At 42.4% G+C, this 22,459-nt stretch overlaps 1 protein-coding gene across 1 annotated transcript in view; it reads left to right on the top strand.

The window, feature by feature from the left end:
• The window catches only part of LOC106748583 (protein sickie), a 76,935-nt gene that overhangs the window by 33,679 nt on the left and 20,797 nt on the right, over positions 1-22,459 (top strand). Inside the window, exons 7-16 of the mRNA XM_014627254.1 lie at positions 873-1,035; positions 1,108-2,683; positions 2,774-3,147; positions 9,094-9,394; positions 16,130-16,456; positions 16,588-16,815; positions 16,913-17,327; positions 17,395-17,536; positions 19,917-20,161; positions 20,390-20,541. Of these exons, the coding sequence (XP_014482740.1) occupies positions 873-1,035; positions 1,108-2,683; positions 2,774-3,147; positions 9,094-9,394; positions 16,130-16,456; positions 16,588-16,815; positions 16,913-17,327; positions 17,395-17,536; positions 19,917-20,161; positions 20,390-20,541 (3,923 nt within the window). The remainder of the gene's footprint in view (positions 1-872; positions 1,036-1,107; positions 2,684-2,773; positions 3,148-9,093; positions 9,395-16,129; positions 16,457-16,587; positions 16,816-16,912; positions 17,328-17,394; positions 17,537-19,916; positions 20,162-20,389; positions 20,542-22,459) is intronic.

The following is a 22,459-nucleotide window of genomic DNA, read 5'->3' as shown; positions in this document are numbered from 1 at the left end:
GTGCGAAATTAATTTGTATCACGCACAGCGACAATTTGGATGGCTGACGTATCAGGCGTCCGTAATCAGCACAAATTACTGCGGATGACGGTATCGACGAAGAAGAACAATCGCGCGCGAAACTCACGTGACGAAACGCGTGTGATTTTCAGAATGATGAATTGCGAAAGATCCCTGTAAACTAAACTCCCTCTGAATTTCAGCTTGCAATTTCGGGTTTGACAAATTTTTATCGCGACTAATTTCATTTGCGAAAATGACACTGCTTGTAGCAATAGAGAAAAATTAAAGCGAAAGAAGTTTCTAGAACGACTTTGAAATAGAGAGTTGAGGTAAATGAATATTCATTCTTGAATATCGATTTAATTATCGACCCTGCCGGATGACTGGATTCACCTGTCGTCGCGGCCCTAATTCACTGTCAGAAATTGAAAATTCTATAGATTATATTTACTCTCGAACTCAGCTCGTATGTAGCTCGACTTGGCACGATTAATCACGAGTATATTTACGTTTCAAGAGCTCACTCAAGTTGCGCGGTCGACGCGGATTATTTGACAGAAACAACGTCTACGATTACTCTGGAAATGGATCGGCTGGTAGTACGGGATAGCGGATTAATCTTCTCGCTCTTGGTAAACACGCACGGTTTATTTCGTCTACGCGCTGCTACTGCCGCAGCGACAGTCGTGCGACTGTGCGCGCTTAATGATGCGGCCGATCATCGTTTCAACGATAGTTATTGCGGTGTTATTTTGCAGGAATTTTCTAGGAATCTTCCGATCCGTCACATTGATATCGTCGCATCCGCTATTCGGTGGAATCGAGAAGAGATTAATGTTCCTCTCAGTGTCGTTGTCTTCGCTTCGCAGGTGGTCTGAAGCACGGAAACAGTGGCGTGGGCAGCGCGAGCAGTTCCAGGAGCACGAGCCCCAGTCAGCAACAACCGCAGTCTCAGCAGAGCAGCCTCTCGTTCATTCCGCAACCCAGAAACCAGAACTCGACGAACCGACAGCCGGCAACCACCACGCCAAGGTAAAAAAGAGACAGAGTAGAGCGGACTCATACTCCGTACGGCTATTAATAATGCGATTCCTTTTTTCGCAGCCCTCGAGCGTCCACGGTGGGCCGACCCAACGGCAACGGCTCGAGGGCCCAACAGGCCTCGCCTTATATCGGCGGCAACACTGCGCCAACGGTGCAGTCGAACAAAAATTCCGTTCTAGATAAGTTCAAGCTCTTCAACAACAAGGAGAAGGAGCGCGGCAAGGCCTCATCGGGCGTCTCGAAACGCACGTCGAGCTCGTCCGGTTTCTCGTCGGCGCGGTCCGAACACTCGGACAGCTCGACCTCGTTGTGCGATCAGAGCAAGAGTCAGCAGCAGGCTTGTCAAGAGTCGCCCAAGAGCCGTGCGCTCAAGTCGAAGCTACAGTCGGCTACCAAGTCGGCGAAGCAAGCCAGTCCAAAAACGGGCAGGAAGGAACAGAGCAAAGCCCAGAGCAAGATCGCGCGCACCAAGACGCCGTCGGACAAGTTAACGGCGGCAACGGCTTTCAACAATCCCGTCTCGCAGGAGCAAACGGACGGCAGGAGTGCCGGCAAGGTGAACGGTGGCAAGTTACCGAGCGACAGAAAGACTCCGAATCTTCAGGAACTGGTGAAGCAACCACCAATGGCGCAGCCTCAGAAGATAAACCCATCCGCCCTAACGCCGCCTAGGCAGGTGAACGTTCAGGATACGAAAAGCCCCAGTGCGAAAAACGAGCCGCTGACGACGAAACTATCGTCAAGACCCAAGATGGAACTGCCGGCAAAAGTGCCGGATCTCAAGATTCAGCCGCACAACGTGAAACCGCCTCCGAACGGCTTCAATAAGGACCTGATGATGCACAAAGCCATCCTGGCGAACACCAACGGCATCGTCAAGCCGTCCGATCCGAATGAGGAGATGGCTCGCGAGAATGACACCTTCGATCGTACCCTGAGTATGAATCAAGCCAATCTGTCGGACGGTAAGGATCCAGCGGCGATCGAGCTAAAGGAAACTGAACGCGACCAACGAGCCGTCGTCTGTCTGGACGAGAATCTCTGTACGCCTTCCAAGATTCGAGAAACTAGTCGAGATAGAGGGATGATTCACGAGGAAGAGACGGTCGACGATCGAACCGCTGAGAAGAAGGAGGGACCCTCCCTTCCAGATCATGCGGACTTGCTGCTGCTCGACGAGAAGCCCGAAAACGCCGATGAAAGAGCTGTCAGTCCTCGCGGTAATAATCCTATCACGGCGTCGCCGCAAAGCAGTATGAGTTTCGGTAAACCGCTTCAGGGTCCGAGCGGTCCCGGGCTCAGTCCAGGTTCCAGCATTCCCAAACCCACCGCTCTGGTGAAGGGCACTTCGAAACCGCCGAAAGCGGAGAGCTGCGTGACCGGCGTGCCAACGCCGAGCAAGCCGAAATGCGACGCTCTTCACCGCAAGCTCGATCCAAATACGGTGGCGATGGTGTCGCCGATGCCGAGTATCTCGGATTTAATGTCCGAGAGCTCGCACAGCAACTCCAACAGCACCGGCCAGAGCAACTCGAGCGACAGCAGCGTAATTTACAGACCTAGCAGCGAGAGCGGCAGCGAGATCAAAACAATACCTAATCGGAAGATCGACACCACGTTCGAACGAATGGAGAAGGTAGGTCGTTTATCGATGTTTTTTTTCAAGGATAGTTGGGGGAGATCGAACAACACAAGTTCATTTTTTCCATCATTTTTCCGCACGAAGGTACTGTCGGAAAGCTCAACCTGCGGCGGATCTCTGGCGGACGACGAGGCCGAGATGACGGTGAAGCCCATGCAGCCTCTTCTGCGCGGCTATACACCTGGAGCTCGGGGCTTGCAGACCCTACCGAGCCGCACCACAGCCAGACAGTACACAGTTCTGCACTCGTCGTCGCATCACCACGTCGTCGGTCATCACGATTACGCCGATGTGGACGTCGCTTCTGGCTACCTGAGCGACGGCGAGGTGCTGCGTGGAGGTGGCATGAACGTCGGCAATAGGACTCTGTCGGATCTGTGCGACGGATACATGTCTGAGGGCGGCGCGTCTTTGTACGCGCGCAGAATTAATCCTTCCTACAGCCACGAGCACGATCGGTAAGTCTAAGGATTAATAATTAGAGGATATTTTCCATGATTTCGAGAAATTTGCAAAGCGATCCATACTCGCCCTCCCGATTGCAAAACAATTATTATTTATATTGCAAATATTCAATTGAACCAACGGCAAACTTTCATCGATATCACGAATATCATCGTCGACGATCATTATTATCGACGGCTCGAGCATGTCGGGGGAAGAACGTGAACGACGACTTTAGAAATAAATTGTCTTTGCGACAAAGAAATTTTTTCAGAGTTAAGCTTGGTATCGACACGACGTCGATCACGCGATTCGCACGAGACGTCGCGAAAGTTCCGATTGTCGGATCATTTTTTATCGGATGAAATATGGATGAGAAACGAAAATGCGACGCGCGCGCGAGAGTGGCGATAAATTAGCGCGTGGGCGACGTCGCGAGCGCGCCGAGTATTGATCAAGAAAGCTCGGGACCTTAAGCTTTGCGAGCTTTTCGGCGGAGAGCTCGTCATCTTCGCCGTCAGAACGACGGGCTAAGAATTCACGCGTAGTCGATACATGAGCTGACTTCCACGGAGAGACTTTATTTTGGTTTCGCCATCAAATTCCAGATAGCTGCAACATGCTTGCATCTCTGAACTCTTTTACTATCCAACTTTTGGAATTTACAATATTTATTCTAATTAAATTTGACTGTTTGAAGCCGAATTTCGAATCTCGTTCTATTCGCACGCCCATAAGAATGAGACATTTGGCGCGGCTTATGGAGAAATTACAACTACCACATCTAATGGTTTCTAATTAGGCGAAATTCGCGGGGTTAATTCCGGACGCGCATCCGATTACTAAAACGTCACGCGGTCCGTTTTTGCCGCGATCGAATTAAAGCGTGGCCAGTTGATTAATCCGCGTAAGCGATTTTACCCATTTCTGCAAACATCCGCTGTTTCTTGGTGTTCCTCCCGAGCAACTCGATCCATCATAACAAGGATATGTTACAGAAGTCACTTCTTTCGTTTTACATTTCACTACAATTGCTAAAAATGAAGATTATTAAGTTGCAGAGCTTTCACGAGCTCTTTTTCCGGACGTGTGTCTTATTCTATTAATAATGTTAAAAAAAGTTTCTCTCTACACGCGTGCGAAAAGAAAGATGCGTGTTTGTGCTATTCCTATATATATAATTAAAAGACTTTTTTCCTTTGTTTATTAATATCGCAATCATTATACGCATAATGTTGTTTACCGTAACGCTTCGAAAATGGGCCGGAGGATACGGCCGAACCCTTCGCCCAACCCGCTCGGCATAATCGGAGACGCGGCGTATCAACCCTCGGCTCGAAACCTAACGCGCTTTTCGGAAATTCAATATACTCGGCCGAGACCCTTCCACGACCCTCGTCGCCATCATCGAGGAAAACCTTATAGAGCCGGCAGCAAAGACGCCGGGCATATTCCAACGATTACTGCGGGTCTTTGCGACTCCCACACGAAAGCTTTCCTCCCCTTCGTCCATCTAATAAATCCAGATGTATTTAAAAAGAAACGTATCGCAAAAACTATGTTATTCAGTCCGAAATCGACGATCGTATATTCCTTTGTATTTCGTACGGTGGATTATACGCGATATTTAAGGTACCACGTTTTCCGAGTGGCTGACTAACAGAAATTCGTACCACTTTGAAAAATTCATTCTTCTAACTATGGTGATATCGAATAGTTTCAGTAACATGATATATTTCTATATAATAAGAATAACGAGAGATTCTCTCGTTGGTGCTCTATACAATTCATACTAATAGTGAAACACAAATAATTTCTTGTAATGGTAGCGCGACCATCGAATTAATTGTTGTTAAAAATATTGCAACGTCGTACAATGGTCTCGCGTTTTCGGTTATCCTTGAGCAAAGGCTTGCATTTAAAGCGGACAATGTATTCTCTCAGCGCACACCAGAACGAAAAGTGAATTTACCGCGCGAGAAGAAGGCGAACGTTTGCGCGATGCGACGCTGCACTATGGCGCGTAATGTATGCAGAAAGATAAGCGCCTTTGTCCGTTCTGACAGCAGCCTCCAGCATTGTCCTGTGTGACTCCTCTCCTCGCGGCATGTACAACTCAACACGTCCCTTTTCCTCGCGGTGCGACGAGACGAGAGATGCTGCTGCGCATCTGGCGCGACTACACTCGGCACAGATAAACTTGCGCACGTGATAATGCTCCGTAAAAGTAGGATATTCTGGATTAGTAGATTCTTAATTGTTCTAGAGCGTTCTACGGAGATGCATTAGCTAAAAAAATATTCGAATCGGCCGAGAGTATCGTATCATCTAGAAAAATTTCCAAAGACTCGGTGTGCATTCGCATGCTCGGTGCGTGCTCTGTATAAATGCGAGACTCACAAAATGGCTTATTTTCATATATTGCGAACTGATATTCATCTTGGAAATAACGTAGTTGCGGACCTTTTATTTCCGAGCATATACACGGATGAAAAGTCAATAAATCGAGATATTGATACAGGACGCTGCGCGTAACGTCTCACTTTGCTATCGATTCTCCATCACAATTTCGTATAATTAAAAAGCCATCGGAGATCTACGGTGAGATGCGTTTATTTCGATGAATTCTACTATTTGAGAAAAAGGCAGAAGACGATATTATATCCGCGACGCTTGCGTGGGCGTCATGACGTCACGACGATCGATCCGGCGGCGTCGCGCACGGTGGTGCGACCTGCCGGCGTCGGCGCGCTATCTCGAGGGCGGCTCGCGAGGGGGTTGCTTCGCCGAAGCAGGCAGGAGAGTACGTGCCGTGCCGAGGGTGGGGAGTGTCGTCTACGACGTCGTCGTCCTCGTCGTCTTCGTCGGCGATATAGTTTTGCGCCTGGTAAACCCGTTTCTTGTCCTTCTCGAGCGTCTTGAAGTCTTCGTTTCACAATGGTTTTTCGGTGTACGGTGTGACAGAGTGTCTTGTGTGTCGAGGGTGGAAGAGACGGGTCTCGCGCCCTGAGAGGGTGTGCGGAATCCACCGGAAGGAGCGCGGCGGCTCGAATTGAACGGTAATTTCGTGTCTTTCTCTCTCTCTCTCTTGTCCCGAAGCTTTTCGTTAAATCGCCTGTTGGACGATTCCGTAAATATATGCGGATGGACGAATTGAGAGGCGAAAGGGAAAGCCGGGTAGGAGTGCCTCCTTTCCACTCTACTCCTCTCTCGAGATCCGCGGCCGGTCCAGACGTGTAAAGTATTGCAGCCATCGCGCGATTCTCTTACGAAACTTTACTTATCCTGTCGAGCGAAAAGAATGTTCTTGACAAATTTTACGATCTATAGTCAGTTTGCCAGCCAATTTCAATTTCGCTGTTTGCCAGTATTTCGAGTTAAACCTTTTCCTTCACCTAAGTCATTTTTCGCGAAATCTACATTATTTTCCTCAATGATTTACTTGCGGCACATAAGAGACTTCGAATTTGAGCAAACACTTTTAAAAGGCCGATTAATCAATGTTAAAATTTGTAATCACTTTGTGACATCTCGCGTTTGTGATATTCGCAAAATCCATCTGCTTCTTCGGTTAATGCTTGCGAATTTTGCGATGACTCTGAATAGTAGCACAGACTCCACCATCACCCTCGCTTTGTTCTTCCTCCTTTTCTCCGCCTGTCTCGTATCGCGCACACTACGAGACCGAGTATCTCTTCGCAAAGTTGGACGTTAAGTTTAGTTCAAGTTATGGCTGAATAAAGTTTGCAACCGTCAAATGTTGCAATGTGTCGTAGATTGTACTCGACAGATCCTTTTAAACTTGTTGGAAATTGATACGGATGAATTCAACATTTGTTACAAAGTTAAATTCATCTTGTTAACTTTGAGTTTGTCCAAAATTGACATCGAAGGAAACAAAAGAATTCTTCTCGATCAACGATTAATCTGTTGACAAATTAAATCAGACGCGATATTACGTACAAACACGAAGGAACGTTCTAGGAAAGTGAGAATTTTGTTCTCGCAGATTGCGATTTGCGATTTTGGTGAAATTTTCTTCTCTTGAATCTCTTCGGTTTTTCTCTCGTCGGTCATAACTTTTTAATTATCGCATCGATCGTAATTGTCCTCGTGATCGCAAGTTCCGTGAAGGGAATTCGAGAAACGAAGGCCAAGTTTTCCGAACTCACAGTCCAGCAAGAACCGAGTTATCGCGCGTGCTCAAAAGTTGCCGCTGCAATTCCACCGTCGCTCGAGCTTTCCGCAAATATTTAATCCGCGTAAAGTGATCAACGAGCTCGTCGATCGCGGAAGTCAAAAGGCATTCCGCGAATTAGCGCGACTGGAAGAACAACGTCCATCCGATCACTGTTACAACGAGGGAGAATCGAATGCAAAATGAACGCAAGTTTCCAATCTACAATTTCAAATTGAACGAAATTAACATTTATTTATGGAGTAAAAATACCGCATTTTCAGAAAATTCAACCATTTATCAGAGCATTGAAAATATTGCACTCTAGAAAGAAGATAGGTAGCATAGATGAAATGTGAAATGACTCCTTGTAAATAGGAGAAAAATAATCTCTTCTCACCGACCGTTGATTCACCAGGGTTTTCGGCAATTAAGAGATACGTCGTGACTTCTCTTTTCACGCGTTCGTAACGCTGAAATTTCGGCCGTTTAGCTTCTCGAGACGTCGAGCTCATGAATCAGTTCGGGCCCAACGCGCTGGGGGTTAAGCGCGTTTCTTTTTTTACGAGGCGCATTAAACCCCGCCCGGCCGTCGTAAGGGCAGTTAAAATAACGACCGCCACCTAGAAAGGCACGTGCGAGATAAATTTATAAAGCTTGCTATAAAATCAAGCTCGACCTTCGTCGTGAACGTGTTTATTATCTTTTCCGACGCATCGGCGTTTTTAACCCTTTTCTTGGAAAACAAACGTGGTTCCCCATGCGGTACTTGCACCTCGTATATCTAAAGTAGCAATGCGTAATAATGAATTAACACACGACACTACACACATTTTTTATTTTAGAAATGTATTCATACATCATTTCACTCATCTGCTTTTCGAATCACTTATCATTTCTCCTACGATCTTTCAGCAAGATCGCAATATACATAAAAAAACTCGAGTATAATAAATAAAATATTGCAATAATATACGGATATGTGTCTGGATTGCGAGGAAGTCTGATATAAACAAACGCGTAGAAAACATCCGAAATGATTTTTGCAAGTCGCATAAAAGCGAACCTGCCTCCCTCTCTCTTTCTCTCTTTCTCACATATACACACGCGCGCGCGCACACATACACGCATACACGCACGGATGCACGCACACACCCAACGAAGAATTAATAATTATTATCGCTGTGAATCACGATATAGAGGACACTCTGCGCCAATACGCGGCACGTTCGAAAAAATATTTATGCATCGTGTACACCATAAATCCGACCGTCGAATAAAGCTGTGCCGTATTCGCTCCCTCATCATTGCGCTGTCACATACTCTTTTTGCTACACGACCAAGTTTCTGTCTCTCTTGTTGCTCGATCGTTGATTTCTCTGAAACGAAATGACATGAGGGAAACATTTATTACTCAAAACTAATGACGAAGCATTATAACGGACGAAATCGTTGGCGAATTATTATACCTAAGAATTATACCTAAGAAGAAAACAAACTTTTTACAATTGTACAGTAATAGGAAATCGATAATACACGATATAAATTTCAAGAGAAAGAAAGTACAACCTTTTGCATTAATAATGAAATAATAATGATATTACGATAGAAGAAGAAGAAAGGAGATAAAGAAGAACTGTTTAAAAATGAAATATTCTTTAAATATTAACGACGGATGTCAAGTGTAACAAGGCTGAGCGAACGAATAAAAACAGCGTCATATCAAACCACAATTAGATTGCGCGATTCGGATAATAATAATGGCGACGCTTGATTTACGTAGGTACGTGGGCGGCTCGCGGCGAGAGCTGTCGGGGGTGAAGGAACTGGTGACCTCGAGGCGGGTGCAGAAGAGGCCGTCGGCGGGGGTCGCGAGGTCGGATGGCGGTGGCGGCTGCATCGGGGGTGTCGGAGGCGTCAGTCCTGGAAGCGGCGGCGGCGGCGTCGTCGTCGCCGGCAGTCTTCTAGGCGGCTGTAGCGGCGGGAACGACGCTTTGGCGGAACTTACGATCGAGGAGCTGGCCTCCATTCCCGCCGGAAATCACACCTCCGCCAATCACACGGGACATCCCTCTCATCACAAGGTCAGCGAACTCGTCAGAATCGATAGCGTGGTTCGCGCGAGCGCGCTTGCACGCCGCGTGTGTCGCGAGAAAAAGGGAGAAGCGCACACGTCCGGAAATAACATTTATTAATTCTTATTCTTCGATTATTGGAGTCACGTTTGGTGTTAATTTACTTGTTAATGTGGTCCTCGCTCCCTTCTCAGGCAGATGCTTCGAATCCCTGGCTAAGCGAGTCTGCGCGATGTCGAGACTTTTCGTTATCGTTAATTGAACGATCAATAGCCATCCATTTCCTTATCATAAGGAATATTTGATCTTCAAAGCGTATTTTAGAGAATTGGCGTATTGTGGAGAAGTCGAGAGGCAATTTGAAATAATAATACGTCGAAATTGCTGTAAGATTGTCGATCGAAGATAAAAGGAAAGAATCGAACACGTATCTCATTCGAGCCAAACAACCAAATTTAGGAGGATCTTGATTTTTAAATTTTCTTTCTTTTCCAATGTTCATTTTTATATCGTCGAGGGATAGATAGCTAACTGGTGGTTATCAGGGAAAATAACCCAACTGCCATCAATAACACGTTGGATGACTAGAGGAATTAACGCTGACGTACAGAGTCGTTGGAAATGTCCTATGATTACAGGGATTATCGGTGCGATAATTGGCGGATACCTATCCGTCAATGAATATATGTTCATACTTTGAAGCGAGTCAATAGCACAACGAGTAACATCGTTCTCGGTAGAAATACACCAAAACCACCTAATACTTTCGACTAACTGATAGAAAACTCGTCTTTCTAATCAAACCGGAGGATGGTTGTAAAATGGACAAATTTTTATTTCAACTTTTTTTATCATTGATATCACATAATGGTCATTTTTTCTCTTTAATTATGTTTGAAACAGAGCGGTCGAACTTTTAACGACAATGTTACCGATCGATAACAGTATGTTTTAATTAACGCTCGAACAGCGTTGTACAATCACAAGGGTCTGTAATGTATGTGTGCTGGCACGAACTCACAAGTACACACGCATGCACGCACAGTCGCATGGAACGTGTGTGCGCGTCAGCTGTTGCATCGCACAGCTGTCGTGTACTATTGGATGTTCCATTATCGAGAGGACGATTTTTCCATCGGCGAGTCACTGCAAATCACGGTTTTACAGTTTCATTCTGTTCTACGTTCTCTATTACCAGTATTCCCATTACTCATTTACCACGCAATTACTCATTTTTTCTTCTTCGTCTTATTTATAATATTGTAAAATTAACTTGTCCCTCTTCAAAAGGCGTTACGCTGAGATATAAGCGTTTGCCGATCTCATTTTGTTTTCTGAAAAAAATTTCTCTCTTGTCGAAGATGATCAGCTTTCATTGAATTGATCCTCGTAGAAAGATAGCTAAGTTAATCAGCCTTTTTGCCGTTGGACTGCGCACGATAACCTCTTTCCGTTGAGCCGGTCTATTAATTATCCATAAGTCCATGCATTATGCGTTCGCAAATCGGCCATTTTAATGGCTTTGAAGTAAGTTGTCGATATAAAGGTTTCTTTTAACGGCGATTATTATAATGAAATAATAACCGATACTTTCTCCCGTGATTTCTTTTCCCTTCTTTTTTTATTCTCGTTCGATAGGCTATTTATCGCCGAGTGAATCGTAATATCGATGGCAGTTAAGCTCAACAATCGTCGTTAATTAAATGTTTAAATGTTTATGCGTTTATTCGCAATTGGCGTTGATTATCGATAAGTTAGTGCGAAAGCAATTGGCTCTGTTCTTCACTTGGCGAATTTCGTACAAACAAATATCCACCTATTAATTTACAATTGCTTTTACTCAATTCCGATTCTTTGAGCAAAATTCAATTATAAAACTTCGTATACTCTCAATCACAAAATCATGAAATTCTCCACAATTGCTATTTAATTCTATTTATCCTATGTAATATCATTGCGACCATATAACGGTAACAGGAGTCAAAATTGTCCATTTTCTCTGTTCCGACTCTTTAATAAAACAAATGAGCTACAGTCGAAAAATGAACAATAAATAAGCAGCAAGAGGATATAGATAGGTTTCTTTATATTTTCGCATCTTTGTACGTAATTCTACCTTTAAAATCTAGTCTTGAACTATCGACTATCTTGCGAGGCCATGCGAAACGAGAAGTATCGGTTGCCACGTAATAATCCTTCTTGGAACCCTTCTGAAGAGAACACAGGGGACTTGTTTGGAGTACCTTATCGCCGACCAGAACAATACTTTTTTCCCTCCTGTATTCTCTCGAGTATAAATCGATTAAGACAAGGTGATTTAAGACAAGCAGGCCCGCGAGTACCGCACCTTTTGTTCCGAGCGAAATCTACTCTCGGCTTAATCGAACTAAATTTCGTTATATCTCAACATTTTGCACGCAAAATTTTTGATTCTCGAAAACGTTACAGAGAGACACTATGAAAAAACGAGTATGACGCCATTAACGTGATTTCTGATCTCTCCTTTTGCTACAATTGTTCTCCGTTACTTTTGCAACACTCTGTAGAGAACGGGTGTAATATTCGGGAGGGGTAACTCACGTTAGTAATATTACACAGTGAGCCTAAAGTGGGGGCGAGAGGGCCGGTGAGCAATGGATCGTCGACCCTCGCAGTCGACGGTTAACGTTCGGGCGCCTCATATACCTACGTAACGGTAACGCATGTCGAAAACTCTGGACTGACAAAGCGCCAACCTTTGTGCCTTTCGAGAAAACTGCATGGAAATTGTCGAGAATACGTGTATATTGTCAAGTGAAATCATAGTTGGTAGATAATTAATACCGCGTTATAACTTTATCGTAATGGTGACAATTATATTACGGGGGTACTAGGAAAAAAAACAGTACAAACTGTCGGGTACGCGCAAAAAAAGGATGACTTTTATATACCCATACATATAAATAATATAAGTAGTATTTATAACGTCGAACGTAATTTGACAACCGTGAAAAAAGTGATAATAAGATTAATTAAAAAGTATTCTTGAAATTTTTCAGTGAATTCAGTGTACAATTGATGTCGTTAAAGGAAGTATCGGGACTTTTCTACCATATAAATTCGTATCGCTTTTGAAAAATAGCCCATACAAAATATTTGTTAATGGAGTATGTGTGTTCAATGTTTCATATTACAAATATCGTAAAGTTAACACGTGTTCGGAATCGAACTGGAACTCGAAATTGCCGCGGGAGGAATCGAAGGGCGTTGTTGACAGGAACATTCCCAATTTCCTCATGGGGAAAACCGCGTAATAGGTCCCCATTGCTAGTTACTGCACGCATACTACAATCGGCTACGTGCTGACTCAGGTGTTTCGTAACTGCGGTTTGGACTCCCGAAGCAGCGATCGCCGATCGATTAGTCACAACATGCTAATTCCGCGATGAACACTGATCAACAATTTCCACCTCTTGCGGTACACGATGACAAAATGGAGCATCGAGAAACTGATGCGACGAGTGTCAGAAGAAATAGAATCCTCGCGAAATATTATTTAAAATAACATCTTATTATGATTCGATGAAAATTGAAAAAGATATTATATATAAAAAGCTGAATTTTCCAATGTCGCAACTTTAGAATAATTTAGTATCTTTATAGAAATAATAATCGTAATAGCTATTGTGAACGAGAAAACGAAAGGAGTTGATGAAATAGAATCGTAATAAAAATATTTACGATTAATAAATTATATCAATTATATATATACACACACGCGAATCATGAGTGAAAAGGACAGAAAGAAAAATTCATGAAAAATTATTAGAACTTGGACGAGAGGGAATCTATGGTGAGTAATTCCTTTCACTCGTTGAAAACTTACTTGAAATCGATAATCCCGTGATCGACACTTTATTCATTCGTTTCTCGATACCTTATCATTAATGATATATTAAAAAGAAAAAAAAGAATGAAACAAAAATTATCTAGGATAATATTTTCAATCGTGAACACACACGCGCGCGCACACACACACACACATATACATATACACACACACATATATCTCGTAGAAGGTAATTCGTAATCATAACTTTTCCTACGCCATATATATAATTCCAATAAAAATATATTAATAATGTCAATGATATTGTTCTTTGTTCAACTGTTATTCTCGGGAAATAATATATAATATCGACTAATCGATATTATCCTGCCGGACGGCACTCGAGGTAACGCTTTGCTATGATTTAAATTTACAAACATAAAAAATGTGATGTTTTCACGGTGAGGATTTCGGAAAATAAACCTCAGCCGTACCGCGAAAGAATCTCGGGAAACCATCTACTCGGAAGAGGCGCGCCGTTTGTTTGAACTCTCGCGCCCAGTTCGCGCACTTCAAAGACGCCAATGTTTGCTATTTTTCCTGCCTAAAAGTTCATTGTAACCATGGTGCGCGATATGTCACTTTCGATATTAAAAGAAGCAACATAAAAGAACGCAAAGAAGCAGAAGAACGGATAACATACAATTTATACGTAGAAAGTGGAACAACGATAAATTTGGACAAGCATGAAATATAATGTAGATTTTGGAGGAAATTGAATGTTGTATATATAAAAGCGACGATTTTTTTTAAATCGATGAAAATAAAAAACACGATTATTGATTCGGATTTCCTTCACCCTTTTAAGTTAAATATCTTTAATTTAAAGAAATTGCGCATAATTTAGAGAGGATATTATTATTTACTCTGAGAAAGCTTAGAGAAAGCAGTTTTAAGTGGGAAAGATTATACTATACGAAGTGCTTTTTTACAAAGGATTGGAAATTGAAAAAAAACGTGTTTTTGACCCGCGGGTCCTTTGTCCGTTTATAGCCTTCCTGCCATACATTTACGATCCACGTCATAAAAACTCGAGGAACCTTCCTGTTCCTACCCTCTTGTGAGTCACTCGTTGTTCCACGTAGAGAAATAGACGAGGGCAAGGAATACACACCCTCGTTTCATCTTGACAGCTTCCATACATTTCATCACGATTTTCATTCGACGCTTGAGACTTTTCCATTCGACGCTTTTCCATTCGACGCTTGAGACTTTTCCATAATACTTGCTTACATTTTTTTTTTATGAAAAAAAAATTGTAACAGCTTTAAATTTGTCAGAAGAACCAACAATCATTATACGTTATTATATTCCTGAAATTTTTACATTTTAGCAAATTATGTATTATTCTGACAAATTTAAAGCTGTTACAATTTTATATATGTATATACACACACTAAAGATTGTACAAAGAGAATATATATATACTAAATACTACACAAATAGAATAATATATAATTCGCTAAAATGTAAAAATTTTAGGAATATAATGACGTATAATGATCGTTAATTCTTCTGACAAATTTAAAGCTGTTGCAATATATNATATATATATATATATATATATATATATATATATATTTATCGCGTAACTTCGGAGTATTACTGTATATATACAGGGTGAGAAATTTCAAATGTTATTGTATCTCAAAGGGGGCACAGTTTGATAAAACAAAATTTGATTTTAGGTGGAGGCTCCAAGGTGAAATGAAGGTCAAGGTGTTTTTTTTTTTAATGGAACTCTATTATTTTAAACCTACATTTGTAGTCCTTGTCACGACGAATACAATGATATTACATACACACACACGCACACACACACACACGCGCGCGCGCACTTATATATGATATCATGCATGATATCATAAAAATGAAGGTAGAGAAAAGAAGAGAAAAAAGGAGTTGAGAATAGACATTCTAGATAACAAGAATGGCGGTGAAAGCTGCCTTCCCGATGCGTCGCGTCGCGTTATGTTGCGTCGCGTCATAACGGCGCCTGTGCTTGGAATCGTACTATGGTGTTCTGCCTTTTACCAAGTACACTAAAAATCGATATCTATACCATCCTGCAAATCTTTAGACCAAGATACACGATAGCGACTACATTAGAAAGAATTTGTTATATGAATTTTGGCACATAATCGAAATCTCGTTATCATATTACATAAAATTCGTACATAAGACGTGTGAACAACGTATCTCGTAACTGGGTGTATGACAGTTATACTTTCAAGAAGATATAAAGAGTATATGTAGATACACGTGTGTATGTAGATACACGTGTGTATGTATATAAAATCCATATATGCGGACAATTTAAAAAGTTCGCAGCTTACCATATAAAGGTTAGTATCGTGTTTCTGTTTTTTATCGCATCGTAGCGCCACATTCGCTTTATGAACAAGTGTGAAGTATTAAGTCAATTTGCTGAATTATTAGTTAGAAATAACTGTTTAAACAAAGTCACTTCAGTGCATTGTTAAAAATGGAGAAAATTGAACATCGTGCAGTGATCAAATATTAAAAATTTAAAAAGGGGAAAAGAGAGTATTGTAATCAGGTTGGCGAGTATTTAAATCTTATCTTATTGGATCTAATAAATCTTATTGGATAAAGTAATACACAAAATTGGAAAAAAAACGGAGAGCATCTTGGTCGCAATTTTTGTCCCACAATGGGATAAAAGCACTGAAACATCGCTGGACCAAGTATATTGAAATACAAGGGGATTATATTGAAAAATAAAAATAATTCCAAGAAAAAGTCAGTTTTTCGTTGTAAAATCGCGAGCTTTTCAAATTGTCCACGTAATTAAAATAATAATTAATTAATTAATAATAATAATTAATAAATTCTACATTCTTTCGAAAAAACAGAGGGTGCCGGTTGGAGGAAGCGTAATCGTGGGGGGTGGCGGAGGATCGGCCACCCCCCAAGGGGCGCAGCAAGGTAACCACAATCTCGTATATCGTGTGGTGGGTTCGCGACATCCAGGCCACCATCCGCACGTGAAGAAGTCCGACAGTTCTCAGCAAACTGAGAGCTCAGCCTTCAAACAACAGCAACAGCAAGGCTCGAACGGCTCTACGAGTAGTTCCAATAGCCAACAATGGAAAAAATATATCGAAGCCGGCGCCGCGAGGGATCGGGAGAGAGACAAGGAGGGCGCACCCCCTAGCCCTAGTCCCTCCAGGAGATCACAGGTGAGGTTTATTGAAAGAGAGAGAGAGAGAGAGAGAGGCCTTGCGTCTACGAATAATAATAATTATCACTGTTCGTGCTCTGTTATTCGGAACATTAACGATAACCGCTCAACTTCTGTCGCTAAATGCAGGATAAACATCGGAAACAGGCCATGGCCGAATATGCGAACGGCGAGAAACCGCAGAAAATTTCATCGAGTACGTCGACCACCAGCAGTAGTAAGGTTCGCGGAGTGCCGCAGAGTTTCGGCTACGTGAAAAGACACAGCGCCGGCACCACTCCGAGTCCGAACGGGGTTCAGAATGGTGGCAAGGATGCGACCAGAACGGCTCAAGTCAGCGCTGTGCCAAGGACCAAGGTGGTATTACTCGGCAATTAATCTTGCTTTTTTCAAATCGAATCGCTAAATTGCGCTTGATGAACGAACTAATAAATGAACACTCTTGGGCGTTCAGGTCAAAGTATCTGGCGGTACCCAGACGTGCACTACAGAGTTGCAGGCAAACTCGTCAGCATCCAGTCAAGGTCACCACTATAAGAGCTACAGTCTCACCGGTCCCAGCGCTAGTCAGCTCTCGCAGTCGGTTCGCGATCGTCTCATGCTGGGCTCTCAGAGTCTGCCCAAGCCCGGCAGTCCAGAATTTACCGCTCTCTTCGCGGCCGCTCATCATCGCGAGCGAGGTGCTGGCGCTGGGCCGACAAGCGCGTCTTTCTCACCCCGAGTGCTGAAACCGTCCGATGGTAGTCTCAGCGACACGTGCAGCAATTACGCTGCACCTGATCTTCAGGGCTACTATACGTCCAGCAGCCCCTACACCACCTCGTGGATGAGACACAGCAACACCTACACGCCCAGCGGACGATCACAAGGTAATTTTACTTTTTATATATCTTCGTATTTCGTCGTTTTGTGTTATCTCGAGACTGTCTTTTTCAGGGATGGGCTTATGCGAAGCAGACAGCGTAGAATCATTGGGCTCACATCGCGCGAGTCTGACGCACGCTCGCCTCCTGATGCATCAAAGAGACTCGACAGGATCTCCGGCACCGCCTAGATTGAACAGAAGCAACTCCATCAGGTCAGTCAATTCTGTCGTGTCTCGCTCAGCAATTTGTATTTTGTCGGCAATAGGTTCTCGAGTCAGTAATAACATATTTCAACTGATGCAACAATCAAGGATTATATATGGGATTTACAACAGTAATATTTTTTATTGTAAAACTATTATTTCTGAGCTCTATGAATATTAGCAATAAAATCGAATATCCGATATCTTGAACTTTACTGAATAAAGCATTGACATTTTTAACGCGTTAAATACAGTTTTGCATTTTATACAGTCTCTATCTATATTATTAGACGCACTTTAATTTTTTTACATCTCATTGACTTCCGAGGACCAACTTTATAATACGGCTCATGTATCGATCGAATCATGTTAAGGAACCATTATTCTATAAAAGGTATTTTTTATAATGTATTTTATAATGTATGTTATAATGAGCTTAAACATGTATGAACCCGCGCTAGTTACATCGTTGATAATAACGAGAACAGACGTGCTTTGCTTACTAACAAATTCCTTGCTTACTAACAAAAAATAAATTTTGATGTGAAAAATATTATTAATATTGTTTACAAAAATTATGGATAATACAAGTGATTTGACACTTCAGAAGGTTGTAGAGGTAAAAACGCTGTTTGACATCGAAAATGATTCTAATAGAATAAACATAAAATTAATAGCTTTTTTTCTCTTCCTAATCTGTATTCTATTACAAAATCAAAGTACGTCTAATAATATGGCCGAAGACTGTATATTTATATATATTTTTTTTAATATTTGCCGGAGGATTGAAGATTTTTGTTGCATCAATTGTTTATTGATATACGTTTAATGTTTGACACAAAAGTATATTGGTCGCGTTCGAGGACTCCATTGAGAATCCAATTGTTTCGATTGTAAATATTGATACAATACGTATAGTTGCTGCATGCTTAGAGAATGTCTTTGGCATATGCAGTTACTCGATCGACGAGCAGTTTTCTCTATCCGGCTGTTTCTCTTCTGTCTGACTCACTTTTCACGAATAATCGATCCGAAATATCGTGAAATAACGCAGGACAATCTGATTGACCGTTTTAGCCATCTGCGGGACAGGACATTCCCAAGGTAGTGCGAAAGTGTCTAGCGTACACACGACGACGAGCTCATTTTCCACGCATAAGTATCAAAAAGACGTGATCAGTAGAGTCGTCGCGTACACACATATACACACATACACTTATACGTACACGCTCGAGAGCCGGTCTCGCACATATATTCGCGAGTCTCTCTTGATCCTGAAAGAATCCTTAGATTCGAAGATTCTTCCCGCGAGATTCTTTGTCATCTCGCGCGTTGAATATTCCATTTTAGGAGTAGAAACACTGAGAAATTTTGAAAATTGAAATCTCAGTTCTTTACACAAATTTAAAATCCAAAAATTTCAAAACTTTGGATCCTCGGATTCTCTTCTTTAATTCCCAAGAGTTAATTCACGCAATCACGCACACACCGTATTCACCGAGTGTACTTCATGCGTCGTACGACTAGAACTATCATGTATTGAATTGTTCGGAAAATTTGTAGTGATCTTGTTACCGAAAACACAAATGTGATATTTATATATTTATAGATCTTTCTCTCTCGATTAGTTTAATTAAAAATTTCATTTTTCCGAATTTATCTTTAATAACTAAAAACTGGGGCCCAACTGAACTTGCCTTTTCCAAGACTCTATGATAAAAGTTTCACCGTAAAGATTCCTCCTGTGTGTAGGAATCGAAATAATCAGAGCGCAAAACTCGAACAAATACAACAATTACAAGCGCATATATTTCCGCCGGGTCTGCTGTCATCATTATCTTTAGAAAATCACTATTGACGTTCCAAACAGACCAATACATACTGTGCTAATCGTTATTCGTACGGCAGATTTGACGTTGTATATTGTGCCAAAGTTCGTCATTCGATCGTGTTGCTTGTGTACAGCTGCATGCGCGATGCTTCATCGATATTCCAGGCCAACCAATCGACAGTCATTCGCTGTGTATTGATTCATTCTGTTATTTGTCACACGTGCGTAATCGTTAGAAATAAATCACACAACTCTTGAGATATAATCTAGTTTACGATTGAATCGCTGGTGAAAAGAAACTAAAACGTTAGACCTGCGAGAGACTCGACACCGTTGATTTCTCTTATATCTCTTGTTACGCGTATTCAGCAAAGAAAGCAAAGAAACTTACAAAAATTTGGTCTCTTCGGCCTCTTTCGATTCCTTCGCAATTTAATCGGCGATGAAAGAAAGCGTCCCCCAGGCTGAAAGACTTTCTCTTCGGAGTCTAGCTTTAGAAGAATTTTACATGGAAAGGCCGCGTGGGGGATCTAGAGAACTGCGCTTGTATTTTCACAGATCCACCAAGAGCGAAAAGATGTATCCGTCGATGCTCGCACGAGGAAGCGGCGCCTCGTCGTCAGTGGGCGAAGAGGTCGGGATTGGGATCGGCATGGGGGTCGGTGTGGAGCCGTATTACAGCGTTCCCGTGGGATCGGCGGGCTGCACAGGCCAACACTGGTCTCAGCCGACATCACCGACGCCTACGCACACCTCGCGCCAACCCCCGAACCTGTACCAGCATGTACACAAGGACGATGACAGTGAGTTCGACATTTGTGTCACTAATCTAGGATTTCCATCGTTGGTCTTTTCATCAAATCCTCTCGCGAGAAATGTTTATTTAAAAGAGAAATGTTTCGCCGATGAATCGCCAGATTCCCGAGATCACGTAGGCTATTTGTTAATGTTAAACTCGCACAGAATCCAAGATGAAGTTAACGTTAAAAACGCGCTATAATGAAGGGTTGTCGTGGTTACTTTCTTCTCAGTTCACGGCTCCTCGGTATCACTGGTGTCGACTGCGAGCAGCCTTTACAGCTCGGCCGAGGAAAAGCAGGCGCACGAGTTGAGAAAATTGCGACGCGAATTGCTGGATGCCCAGGAGAAGGTGCACTCACTGACTAGTCAGCTCTCTACAAATGTGAGTACTTTATCTTTGCACGCATATTACAATTACCTCCGCTGCCATAACTCGGCTCCTTTGTTTCTCACAACACCTGTTATTTAAGTTTAAATTTTACACACGAACGCTTGACTTTGTCATTTCCACGAGTCGTGTTCAGAGCGTAGTATAAATAATAAGCCAATTGCTAATGCACGGAAAAAACTAACTCGATTATGACAACTGAAAATATTCAGTTAATTGAGTTTCGGTTACAATAACATGTAGCCTTTTTTTACTAGCTGAAAGACTGTTTACATCAACAAATTCTCTTGGTTCGGGGAACCGAAATTTTCCGTTCCGTTAAACTATTCGGTTACCTAAACCGAGAATGCGAAGCAACATGTGCTGCCGTTATATTCGACATACCAGCAGCGTTAGTGATCCTGCAGACTAAGGCGATAGTCTCGGAATCAAGGAGTTTTAAATTCCACTAGGGAAAAAATAATATTTTTGTCGGAATAGCAATATAATTTGGTTAAGGTTAATTGAGTACAATTGTCCGAATAGCGGAAGCATTCTATAGGGATTTTTCTGTTTCTACAATCGAGTTTTCATCTAGTCCCAAACAAATAGAAAATTTAAATTGTCATAACCGAAATACAGTTACACGAATTGAATTTTTTTTTCCGCGTATAATAACAATTATAATAACGTGAGCGGATATATCACGGCCGCAATCGAGACACACCGAATTAACCATGTGGAAACGGAATAAATTGGCGTGGGTAATTAGTCTTAATTAATCGACAATTATCGGAACAACAAGCCGGCTGTCCGGCCGATCTCTAACGACTTTGAATTCCTCTGAACCTGTTGCGACGATTTATGTGGCACGCGAACCTTTCCTCCCGGTTTCCCACCGAGCTTCCGTATCGAGTTCTGCGGTTGAGCTAAAGTAAAAATAATGTTTCATATGAAAATACATATGTAAAGACATATAGTATCGAAATATTCTTGATACATATCTCAAACGGCAAAAGTATTATATCGGAAATATTCCGACACGCGTTCGCAAGAGGTTGAACTGTCTCCGTAATGAGTAAAATTTGTCGATATCTGTCCAAATATCGGGAAAACACTGGAAACACCTCGTGTGAACAAACGAAAGTGTAGCTCTAGAAATCGCGCAGTCATTGGATAAGATGGAATATGTTTATCGTCTGCCTATGTCATAACACGTATCTCTCTAAAAAGGGACGTTTCTACTTGAAAATGAGCGCGCTACTCGACACGCAGTCGAATGGCCGCGGGACCATGAAGATAGCCACGCACACCAGCCAATAGGATCGAGCGTCGCTCGGGCCTCGTAGATCCCCCTGTACGTAGATCGCTTTGCGCGCTCAGTTCGCGTCGAGGCGCGCAGTGTGCCTGATTGTTTTGTGTGTTCTTGCTCTGTGAATCGACCGTGCTCCATCAGTGCCAGTGTTTTGTTCTCGATCGATATGATATGATCGATATGATACAGTGCACAGAATCGTGGTTGGATCGTGAGATTTCGATGGAGTGGATTATGAGCGTGAGAGTAATCGAATCGGAATCGTTGGTTTGAATCTATGTAAATTTTCCCGTTGCATCCCGAATTATCGGCAAATAGTATTGGGCCGATATCTTTTTCTGATACGTTATCGCGTGTTATCTAGTCAATGCACTCGATGCGATCGCCTTTTTATCTCTTATTAAACAGATTGCCCTTTCAACAGAAAAGTGAAAAAAAATGATTGACGCTTGTGCCACCCGAAGAGTTACTTTATGTAACTCTTATATAACTGTGTTTACGTTGCAAGCTTGTAATGTAATTTAAGTAGTCAACAGTTCTTATCAATAAGGAATGTGAAACCAGCAATATCTTACGTTATAAATAGTTTTTACTTACCTCGAGTAGTTTATCAGTCAT

This window comes from Dinoponera quadriceps, unplaced genomic scaffold (genome assembly GCF_001313825.1).
Source record: "Dinoponera quadriceps isolate SergipeBrazil2010 unplaced genomic scaffold, ASM131382v1 scaffold2791, whole genome shotgun sequence".
In the NCBI taxonomy this organism is placed as follows: domain Eukaryota; kingdom Metazoa; phylum Arthropoda; class Insecta; order Hymenoptera; family Formicidae; genus Dinoponera; species Dinoponera quadriceps.
This window is presented reverse-complemented; position numbering and strand designations above follow the sequence as displayed.